Below are 12,300 nucleotides of genomic sequence, written 5' to 3'. Positions count from 1 at the left end.
TTGAATGAACTTGCAAATAAGTATATTAAGTATATTATATTTTAGTATGTTATATCCATAATAAGTACTCTTTTCTCAATGGTCATTGTAATTATTTTATTCCTGATTTTATAAGTTATGGCCATTATTAAATGTTTTCCCTTGGTTTTTCAGTCAAAAAAATCTAAATCAAATCTAAGCATGAATTTTTGTATAATGACGTAAAGAGTTCATTAAAGATAGCAGGCTGGGGAAAATAAGCAGTATTTGGAATGATTTACACATGTGATAAGGAGCATTTTTACTTACCTACAGTGACCTTTCACATTTTGACCTCAGAAGTAATAAATCTGTTTGTGATCCAACATGCCTGGGACTACAAGCTCCTCTTTTTCACTGTGATGCAAAACCTTTAACTTTCAATAGAGAGATATCACCCTAACATGCTGGAGCCTCATGAGGAGGAGGACAGTAAAGAAACTTTCGAAAAGACTGACATCTATTTATTTCATTGAACCCACTAAGTTAGCCAATAGGAGGCCAGTGTCCAATCATTGATGGCTTTAAGCCACAGAATGGATTCCCTCAAAAAGGAAATACTGTGTGGCCCCCTCAGAGCAGAAGCAGGGATCAGGGGCAGAAGCAAGAATTTTTTTTCTCCTTTCAGAAATAAATTTAACATAAAAAACTGTCTCTTACTCCTGCCTAGAAATCCCTCCCTCCTTTCTCAATAAAGAAAATGGTGGAAAGTATGCGGCACAGAAAGCTCCTCTCAAAAGTTGATTATAGAAACCTTTAACGGCGATGTTCGGGGATCTATTTAGGCTTACAGTCACAGATCTATATAGAGTTTTAAATTAAAACAAAACAGCACTGGCCCTAAAACAGAGCCTTGAGGGACTCCATATACTTTTGTTTTCTAAGATTTTATTGGTTATGCTAACAAATAAGTTTTAAACGTGGTAGTCATACACTGATATGAACCTTCATGAGACCGTCTTTTTGTTATTTAGTAGCCTACTTTTACTTTGCGAAGCCAACTTCTTAAAGTAAGCAGAAAATTCTGTATTGAAATGGCAAGAAAAAGAAGCCCATGTTTGTTGGTCATTAATTTAGAAAATAAATTAACCAAGCCATGAGACATTTTAGATGCAAAAATAGTTACTAAACTACAAAAAAAGAGGGAAAATTACTACTGATAAAATTATTTTAAAGATTTAAGTTTTAAAATAAAGGCTCAGCTGCTGTCTGGCTCCTGGTCTGTCTGCTCATCTAAAATGTTTGTATTTCTACTTGCGTACTTTCTACTTTCTACTAAAACTAACACATTATGCCACTCTAGTTTATCCCTCAAATCCTTATTATAAGGAAAAGGGAGAGATGTCTGGCTCCAGGTCCATTTACCTCATTGGGCAGCGGAGCAGGGAGAGAGAGGGAGAGAGAGGAAGAGAGAGAGAGACAGGTCTGGCTGCTCTCTTTGCCAAGTGTTCTTATGATGAGAAAACCATTCTCACATCCCCCATAGTCTGTTAAACACACTTACATGGGCACATAATGGTATTATACACATATACAGTGGCACTATAAAGTATTTGGACACTTTTGGATGTACACCAATTTTTATTTTTTTTATTTTGCTGTTGGTGTTGGTGCTTTTGCCATTATTGGGAAATTTGACAGTAAATTGCATAATTGCAGCACTATTATTTGATCAGTCAGGCATTGGTTTTGGTGTGGATGAGAATATGGTAAACTCTGTTAGTAATTGAATATTTTGGTTTCCAGTAAGCAAATAAAGTTTCCAGAGTTAGTCATACTTGAGAATATTACACTTGTAAGTCATGTCCTGTGTTGTGGTGTGTGATTATTCAATTATTTAGCATGAATGGGTTCAGGACGAAAAAAAGCCTGCAACCCACTTAAAGATAAGGTAGGTAGGAATTGGTTTAAAAAAACTTTTTTTTTCCAAATTTGTTTAAACTTTCTTTATATATCAATACATAATTAAAATGTAAGTACTCTGAAAAAGAAAGTATAAAAATTGAGTGTCTGTAGACCTCTCACAACTGTTTTAAAGACAGCTTATTATTTCCATTCAATCCACCTTCTCCCTTCTGGGCTCTTTCCAAAGCCATGCCCCCAAAATACATGAACGCTACACCGGCCTCAGCTGGAAGACGCATTATTTACCTGAGACAAGCGGTGTGCATGTAGTGACATCATGTCAGAATCACATGTAATAAAAAAAAAATCGAACTTTATCAGTATGAATATAAACAAATAAGATGTCTTTTAGTACTCACTATCAAGCTAGAATACCGGCACTGGTAAAGTTTAAAATATATTTTAGTTTGATTTGGTAACGAGCTAGTTATATTTATAAGGCAAAGAAAACGGATAGCATTGATACATGTTATTCCAATAACATCAATCATACTGTAATGAAAATGAATTTCGTGTAAGATTCATAACATATACTGTGTTTTGCATGTAAGAGTTTCCATGATGAAAGCATTGTAGTAGCTAAAGCTAACTTAGTTCAAAAAAAAGTTCCTGGATGTGGTGTATTAGCTTTTACACATGCATTTTGTTATCTAAAGTTAATTTTGCGAAATTCAGCACAACAGCGACCAACTTGAGCTAAGCATATTGAGTATTTATCATCTCTACTAATGGCTAAGTGTATAACATTGTAACTTTATGCTAAGTAATATAGCTATATTAGGAGCTATATTAGGCAGCTTCATGTGCTCTTGATAAATGCTTCATGAAAACATAAACCAAAATTTTTTATAATCAAATAGAAAGATGACCTGTCCAGCAGAAATACAGCCAGCAATGAGTCGTTTTTCAGGGTCCTCAGTTCTCACCATCGTTGAAAAGCCACGCAGATATTTACTCTTGTTTGATTTCTTTGTTTATCCAAAGACTTTCTGTGCATTGTCTTTATTCGTCCTGTCTTCCTTTTTTGCATTGTTTGCCTTCGCTGACTGCAAAACCCTGCACTGTGAATTTTGAATGCTGTTTCTCTGCCATTATTTTTCCTAGGTTTCTTGCCTCTTGAACTGCTCAAATCAAACAAGCGAGCACATGTGGGCGGATCCTGTAGCGAAAGCGTGGTTGCCATGGTAGCGAGAGAGTGACAGTCGCCCAAGCCAATCATTTGTTTCGTCCCGAACGAAAATAATGAGCAGTGTTTATTGCAGATTAAAAAGTCTAGAGTCACTCGATTTTTATACTCTCTTTTCAGAGTACTTACATTTTAATTATGTTTTTGACATAAGAAAGTTTAAACAAATTTGGACAAAAGTGTTTAGAGAGATCAGTCCTACCTACCCTACATTTAATGCGTTCACCTCTTAAAGGTAATGAAATTGAAAATATAATTTCTGTAATAATTCACGTTTATATTGGATGGTTGCACTTTTTTGAGTTTCAGACTATTGAGAGACTTTCACTGCTGTTATAAAGCTTGGAGTAGCCAGAATATTTATTAATATATACCTCTGATTCTGTTCATTTAAAAGAATAATAAAAATAATAATAATGCGTTCGATTTATATAGCGCTTTTCAAGGCACTCAAAGCGCTTTACATAGAAGGGGGGAATCTCCTCAACCACCACCAATGTGCAGCACCCACCTGGATGACGCGACGGCAGCCATATTGCGCCAGAACGCTCACCACACACCAGCTTATGGTGGAGAGGAGACAGAATGATGAAGCCAATCAGGTTATGGGGATTATTAGGAGGCCATGATGGACAGGGGCCAATGGGCAAATTTGGCCAGGATGCCGGGGTTACACCCCTACTCTTTTTCCGAAAGACATCCTGGGATTTTTAATGACCACAGAGAGTCAGGACCTCAGTTTAACGTCTCATCCGAAAGACGGTGCTCTTTGCAGTATAGTGTCCCCATCACTATACTGGGGTGTTAGGACCCACACAGACCACAGGGTGAGCACCCCCTGCTGGCCTCACTAACACCTCTACCAGCAGCTACCTGGTTTTCCCAGTTGGTCTCCCATCCAGGTACTGACCAGGCTCAGCCCTGCTTAGCTTCAGTGGGAAACCAGTCTTGGGCTACAGGGTGATATGGCTGTTGGAAAGAAGAAGAAAGTCATACACCTAGGCTGGCTTGAGGGTATGCAAATTAGGGATTAATTTTCATTTTAAAGTGAACTACTCCTTTAAATTAAATACAAAGAACTTAGATGTTTAAGTCATTTCAACTTACATTACATTATACTGATAGACTGGGTAAACCCAGCCTGATCTGCCGGCGATTTGATTTCGCCCTCCAACTCAGTCTGGAAACCTGTACATTCATTTCTACTGCTTCTGTTAAACTTTTGCACCCTGATGATTTCATTGGTCCGAACAGTTTCTGTTCGGGGATAATTACTCCTCTATGGATCAAGGGCAGATCTGCCCGACCTAAAAATGTTGTAGGCGGAGCTAAGTTCGTCTGGCATCCAGGCTAGTACTTAAGTGCTGGGAAGATGAAACTGTATTTAAACTGGGTCATTAATGTAGTGAAATTGTTTTTGAATTTGGTACCTTCAGAAAATACTGAAAATGTATTTTTTGTCTCATGGGGATGATAGACAACAATTCCCAGAATGCATTATTTCGCTGCCCTGTGAGGCAACTCCCAAAGCCACCGCTACTGGATAACTGGATCACTTTATCACCACATTCATTTTCATATAATCCGTTCAGTTGGAGAACGACACTACAATTAAAAACTGAACGTGTCTGTTCAATATAATGAGTGAGTGAAATTATTATTATTAATTATTATGAGTCGCCGAGCGATTGTCACGGCACAAACGCAACACGAGTCAGATTACATTTACTGTCATAAATGAGCTGAATGAGCTCTCATGATGAGAGCTGAGGTAAACGCGTCCGCGGCACACATTCACAGCGCGTGTTTAGTCTGGCGCATCTTCATTTCATGCCTTTGGAAGCTTAGCTTGAATTAATTTGAGAAGTTGAAACACATACTTTGCTCCACTTACGTATCCGTTTACATGAATGCCCGCGGCTGCCCGAGCTAAATGCTGTGAGTGCGATCTCACTCCCCATGGATGGGTTGAAAACATGCAGTAATAGCTCCCTCTACTGGCTGTAGTCTTAAACCTCTGGCCAAAAAATCCTCAGATGACGTAAAATGACAATATTTGTGTCATATGAGAATTTTTTTCCGGAAATAAAATGCATAAATCTCATCTCAGGGGCATATGGGGGGGGGGGGGGGGGGGCACAATCATTTGATTATACTCCTGGGTTTCTACTGATACAAAGCCATATGCAAATCGCTGAAGGAACCCTTTAAGCAGCAGCAGCATGTCTTACTTGCTCACAGCAGCATGTCCAGAGCATCCTTGCCTTGCAGCAACAGCATGCATAGCAGATCTTCTAATTTGAGCAACTTGAAAAAGAGTAAGATTTATTGTGCAACAGTGATTTTAGTCAATTTAAGAATAGTTTACAAAGAAACAGTACATAACACATTGCATTAAAAGGGCAATTTAAAGTAGAAAGCCTGAAATATAATTTTCTTGCATACTCAGTAATCTTTGTTTTAAACTTTAAAAAGGCATTTTTACAGTATAAGCTTCAGCAACACAGTTGTGGAATTGTGTAAAGAGAAGGTGGAAAAAGCACTAAAGAAATGGTGGCAGGGTTTGAAAGGGGAGGAAGTTAAGAAAGAGAGAATGGAAGAGTGAGAAAAGAGTGGAAAAAGAAACAAAAGAGAGAAAAAAGCGGACAGACACCCTGCTTAGTACTCTACTCTGACCCAGTTGTAAAGCTGATATGAAGTTGGACTCATGCAGTAATTACAGTCATTATGAAATACAATCACATATCCCTCATAGGGATAAAATGCTCCTATTTTTCTCTGTCTGTGAGAAAGTGAATGGGGCAGATCATTTTTCATAGACAGATCCTTTGATGAAGTAAGCTGGAGAGTTGGAACCTGTCTTTTGGTCATGGATGAACATTTCCAGCAATTGCTAGAGGGGTCGCGACAACAGAGCCAGGATTCTCACACACATATAACGACTGACATGAGCACACGCGCACACACACATAATCAGAACAAGGTGTTTCTGCTGGCCTTCAGCACTGCGAGAAAGCCAAGCTTGAAGACTCCGAAGATTTATAATAAAACCCCTCCTTCTCACACTGCTTTCTCAATCTCTCTCTTTCTCTGCTCCACATCTGTTTCTGGCCCCTCACATCAGGCCCAGGAGACAACAATATAGGTCAACGTGCACAGCTGAAACTATGACCACACTTACTTATTATCTGATAGAAGAACATTAAACAGACATAATCAGGCAGAGGGTTACGAAACACTGCAGTCAAACTTCATCATGGGATTTGGCATCTCTTCAAAAGTTTGGTGAAATCATGTTGAACTATTGAAGTATTTTCAAATAAATATGTTAGACTGACCTCTGCTGGCAAATCTGATGAAGTACATAAAATCAGTCATCCTAGGTGTAAGTGACATTCTTCTTTCAGACGAATACTGTCAGAGTTATATATATATTTTTAAATGGCTAATCCAAGCATTATAATGGTAGTGAATTGCAGCACAAAAATGTAGTGTGGGACTTGATTTTGTCCATAGGGAGTTGATTGGATGGTTGTGGTTTGCTTTTGCTGTGCATGTCATGTCATGTTGAGGGACAGGTTGTCCCACCCTTGTGCCAGTAAACACATCAGAGAAAAGAAGAGATGTCACTGCAAGAGATACTTTGATTAAAAATTACGAGGGAACATTTTAAAAAAATATATGAAATGCCGGGATAAATCATTTATAATAAAAACTGCAATATTCCATTAAATAAAAATCATGTCTGCATCGATATGATATACTAACACATAACATTCTGTTTTGTTTCAGAGCATGCATGGAAAGAACCAGAGACATGACTGGACTGCACTGGTATGGACTGTTTTACTCAGCACACTGCGATGAACAACAAACTACAGCACGAGAGTGCCCTCTAGCGACCAGCAGGTATTATAACATCAACTCAAATACATTACAAGAATAGTCAATTTTGGTTTCATGGTGAATTTAAGAATCGCGAGGGCTCGCCACCCTATGTCACATGACTATAAACGTTAAAAAATCCTTCCTTGAAGTGACCACGGCATGTACCCTTCACTATATATGTATCACTTTGCTAATTGACTTGTGGAAGGGTCCACATTGTTTGTAGAAGCATCTGCATGCCTAGGTGCTTGACTTTATATAATACTTTGGCAATGGTAGTGATTGGAACCCCTGAATTCAATAATTTGGAGGGGTTTCCAATACTTTTGTAAATACAGTGTATGTTGGGATGAAAACACTATCACAGGTCCCATTTCATGCCAACTTTATTGTCATTCATTCTTAATTCCTCAGTACAAGACAGCAGTGAGTTTATTGATTAAAATATTTGCCATATAAGCATCCATACAAGCATCCATTAAGCATCAAAAAGCAAATGAGACCAAACTCCATCTCAAGACTCAATTTTTGGATATTTCTTTTTGGCCAACTGCACAAAATCTTCAGCACTGTCCAAAGACACCAGGCGGTCCTAAGAAATGATCATTACAATTAAAATGTTTAATTTTTCCTTCAAACTGGGACAAAATAAAGTAATCAAGCAAAATATAGTAATATAGATCCAGTAATAAACTCCACTTTTTACATTGTTGTTTATCATGATGATGAGTCCAATTTATTATGCAGACATTTATTTACCATGACGAAGACGTATCTTTCATTGTTGCTTAGTCCACAGGGGAAGAGGCTTGTCTCATTTGACACTATGTGCAGCAGTTCTCTGGCCTTCTCCACATTCTCCCAGTCACTCCGAACGGTTTGTCTGTTCACTGTCAGCAAGGAGTCCGCCTCCCTCTGGTATCCTGGATCAACAAAATGCATAATGGACTTTTCCATACAGCCATTACAAGGGCAAATAAGGGTCACGTTTGACTTGGCATTCTATGCTATTATACGTTGGCATTGTGCATTGTACATATGAGCTTAAATAATTAAGAGTTTTAAACACAAAATGAACACTGTTCTCACCCTGACAAGAAATGGAAGAGTATGCAAGATAATTAATATTAAATTAATAAGAGAAATCTCCAGCCAGTTAATATGACAGATACATATGAAAATAAAGAATACACACACACACACACAATATATATATATATATATATATATATATATATATATACACACACAAAGCTAACTGTGTTTGTTGCTTTATATTTTGCTAGCTGATGACGTCAGTCTATGAGTCTATGGCGTTACGTCACTCCACTGTATTGATTTCAATACGTGCTTCATGACGGGGTGCTTCAAGCAACAGTTGTGCTGCTTAATATTTTTGTACAAACTCTAATACATTTTTTAAGGATTCTTTGATGAGCAGACAAAAGAACAGCATTTATTTGAAATATAAATATTTTGTAACACTACATCAGCTTTCACTTAAGATACATTTTATGTGTTCTTGCTGAATAAAAGTATCAATTTCTTTAAAAAAAAATCTTACTGACCCCAAACTTTTGAACTTATTATTTATTAAACAACTTATAAAATAATATAAAAATATATACACAGATAAAAATTATATAAATAAATATATTTAATAATAAAAGCTGAATATAAAATAAATATAGTCCACCTCACCCAGCTGGAGCAAGATCTTCTTCCAACGTGTCCCAACTTCTTTACGAGCACACCTCAGACTGTGGATATCATAGTTCAGCTTCTCCCATTCCTAATACACAAACACACGCACGCACACACGCATGCACACACATACACACAGTGTGCCCTTATAATATTTAAAGGGTTACTTCAGCCATTAGCATATGGCTTTGTATCAGTAGAAACCCTGGAGAATATTCAAATTATTGTGCTTTCCCCCCTCATATCTCCCTGAGACGAGAGATTTATGCATTTTATTTCTGGAAAAATTCCTCCTATGATGCAAAATTACGATTTTTGCATCATAGGAGGAATGTTTGCCCAGAGGCCAAAGACTACAGCCAGCAGAGGGAGCTATTTCCGCATGTTTTGAATCTGCGCATGGGGGATGGGCGATTACACTCAGCTCGCAGGGAGAGCTCAGCTTGCAGACAGGATCATTTAAACGGAGCTATGGTGAGCAATGTAAGTGTTTTAACTTCTCAAATTCATTTCTATGAAAGTTAAGCTTGCAAAGGCATGAACTGAAACGCGCCAGACTGAACTCGCGTTGTGAATGTATGCCGCGAATGTAGTCGCGATTACCTCAGCTCTCATCATTCGTGCAGTTAGTGCTCAGGGCTGTGACACTCGCACGGTGACTCACTCATTATATTGAACACACACGTTCAGTTTTTAATTGTAGTGTCTTCTAACTCAGTCACAGTAATGAAGTTGGTGGTGTTGGGAATGGCCTCACAGGGCAGCGAAGCATTCTGGGAATTGTAGTCTTTCATCCCCATGGGACAAAAATACATTTTCTGTCTTTTCTCAGTCTAGAAGGCACCAAATTCAAAAATAATTTCACATTTCTACTGCATCGATGACCCAGTTTAAATACAGATTCATCTTCCCAGCGCTGAAGTACCCCTTTAAATCAAAATATCTTCCATCTTGCAGACATCTCTTCTCTGATGATGTGTTTAGGTGGATCAACCTGTCACTCACATGACATCACAGCAATAGCAAACCACAACCCTCCAATCAATTCCGATGGACAAAGTCCCGCCCTACATTTTTATTCTTGTTTGAGAAGCCGTTTCACTCGGATATACAAGTACGTCACATTAACATGAAACAACTGTTTCATGCCGGCTGAGTTAGAATTTCTGAGAATTTCTGCTGTAATCATGTGTTTGTGGTTTACAGTAAAAATGATTTAAATGTAGCGGGCCAGATCAGTGTCCTCACCTCACCTTAGGGTTGTGTCTGAAGTGAACTCTTTATCACTCTTTCTGGTACAGTTGAGTGAACTGAATTCAATTTGAGAAAATTGGCAAATTGCATCGCCCTAAATTCCAGCGTATTTACTCATATAGCCAAATTCCAATACAAGAAAGTCAGTCACATCTGCTCTAAAGCACTAATCAGGAATCAGGATTTTGTATTGGTTCATGCACAAATATATAAGATCATCTGAAAATGTGTGAGATGATGTAGGACAGCAGTGTTTGAATGCATAAATTTGAATGTGGTAAAAGTGACAGGGCATCCTATATATAATAGGCCACTGACTATTAAGCTAAAAAATAAAATAAAAATGACATAAATTACACACAAACTCCTCTACAGTATTGTCAAACTTCACATTTCCCTGAATTAATTTCAAGAATTTTGTAAGCTGTTATTTGTATGCCCATTTTTATGTGCGACTCACAAAATATTAAAGAATTGTCTTACATAGGTGCTAAAAATATATATTCACTTAGTTCTGTATTTGCTTTCACACTTTGTTCTTACTGTATCCAGTGTATTTGTTCCTCACCTCAGTATCTTTGTCCACTTTGTTCCTCAACTTAATGAAGGTATTTAATTCAGCATCTGAATCCCCCTCAGTAGTGGAGTTTGAGGTTTGAGTGCTGCTCCAGGTCCTCCCCTCCTTCTCAGCTCCAGATCTGCTGTCCTGCAGTTCATGACCCACTGCTGTCTGACTGCAACTGGACATACTGGTCCTGGATTAAAAGACTTTATTTAACTACAGTAAACATATACATCTGGATAAAGTTCTGTTAAAATATATATATATATATATGAATTTGTATTTTTTACAAATATATAACATTCTTATAATTATTAAATATAATTAAACTATACAATATACATTATTATTCGTATTTAGTATTTAGGTTTCATTATTGTGTATAAGAAAAAAGTATGTTCAAAAAATACATTTTATATTTGTAATTTTTGCAAATATAAAACAAGTTTTGTTAAATATATTTACAAAATTAACATAATGTTTATGTACTTAATTTTTTTTCTCATATACTCATTAACACGTTTGTTTTTAATCATTTTTATGGCCGGGGAAATCACTCACTGCTTGTGGAATTAATAAAAAATGTTAACTATTACAAATTACTCTTTAATGATGTACTCTATATTAGTAAAAACACCTATATAATACCTAAATAATTTTACAGTTGTATATATATATAATTTTTTTAATGCTCATCGCTTGTAGTATTAATGCACTTTTTTATTCATAATAAATTATTCTTTAATTATGTACACTCTATACAAGATAAAAACATCTGTATAATAATACATCTTATATTTGTCATTTTTACATATATGTAACAATTATTCTTCAAGCTGTTAAATTTATTAAAATATTCAACAATTATGTACTTAATGTTATGGGGAGGGGAGAGTCATTCTGCTTGTGGAGTTAATTTCCTTTTTTTTAAACTGTGAATGATTCTTTAATTATGTACTCTATAAAAGGAAAAACCTATATATATATTACACACACAATATTTATTCTTTAAATTATTAAATTAAAATATTCAACAATAATAAAATAATTATTATGATTGAATATTTTAATTATATTTAATAATACGTATATATTTTTTCTTTTTAAATACTCACCCACTATTAACCATTTCTATAATATATTTTTTTAAATCGCTCACTGCTTTTGATATTAATGTACTTTTTTATTCATAATGAATCATTCTTTAATTATGTGCACTGTATACAAGAAAAAACACCTATATAATAACACATCTTCATTTGTAAATTTTTACAAATATGTCAATATTTATTCTTATATTATTAAAAAATATAAATATTCAACCATTATTATTATGTATTTTTTTTAATCTCTTTTAAATACTCAAAAAATATACTGACTGCTTGTGATAGTAACATCTATTGTTAAACTATACACAAGACAAAAACAGACCAGCATCTGGTCACTTACCTTAAAATGCAATCTTTCTCCTCAGTAGTTTCATGAATAGGACAGCAGCCAGAATAAAAGGCACCCATTTAGAGCAACAACAAAAAATCCAAAAAATGAGCTCAAATTCAGTGCATCATCATACTCATGGTCATTTTTATAGTAGAGCCGACATCCTCCATGCACAAGGACAGAGATTTGTGCTGCTGAAGTTATTTCTCACAGACGGTGTCCTTAACTTGATAATGGGCGACTCTGGCCATGTGACTGCACAGTTTAAATGCCCTTAGGACTAATCACAGGCAAGGCAGTCAGGTCTTGCACAGATTAAAAAAAACTGCAAACATCTGTGGCT

The 12,300-nt window shown here is 36.2% G+C and overlaps 1 protein-coding gene across 1 annotated transcript; it reads right to left on the bottom strand.

The window, feature by feature from the left end:
* Nucleotides 1–7,511: 7,511 nt before the first annotated feature.
* LOC137075855 (melanoregulin-like) lies at nucleotides 7,512–12,003 on the bottom strand. The gene is made up of 5 exons (XM_067444807.1): nucleotides 11,967–12,003; nucleotides 10,524–10,710; nucleotides 8,699–8,789; nucleotides 7,757–7,920; nucleotides 7,512–7,589 (listed from the first exon to the last, which is right to left on the bottom strand). The coding sequence occupies exons 2-5, from the start codon at nucleotides 10,701–10,703 to the stop codon at nucleotides 7,512–7,514; spliced, it is 513 nt and encodes a 170-aa protein (XP_067300908.1). The 5' UTR covers nucleotides 10,704–10,710; nucleotides 11,967–12,003.
* Nucleotides 12,004–12,300: the final 297 nt, after the last annotated feature.

Source organism: Pseudorasbora parva, chromosome 5 (genome assembly GCF_024679245.1).
Source record: "Pseudorasbora parva isolate DD20220531a chromosome 5, ASM2467924v1, whole genome shotgun sequence".
In the NCBI taxonomy this organism is placed as follows: Eukaryota; Metazoa; Chordata; class Actinopteri; order Cypriniformes; family Gobionidae; genus Pseudorasbora; species Pseudorasbora parva.
This window is presented reverse-complemented; position numbering and strand designations above follow the sequence as displayed.

Excerpts from the sequence above, each read along its gene's own strand:
- LOC137075855 (XM_067444807.1), bottom strand. The coding sequence starts at position 10,703 with ATGTCCAGTTGCAGTCAGACAGCAGTGGGTCATGAACTGCAGGACAGC. Across the intron at positions 8,790-10,523 it reads AAGTGGACAAAGATACTGAG|GAATGGGAGAAGCTGAACTA; the intron begins GTGAGGAACAAA and ends TTTGTGTATTAG. Across the intron at positions 7,590-7,756 it reads AAAGATACGTCTTCGTCATG|GACCGCCTGGTGTCTTTGGA; the intron begins GTAAATAAATGT and ends ATCATTTCTTAG.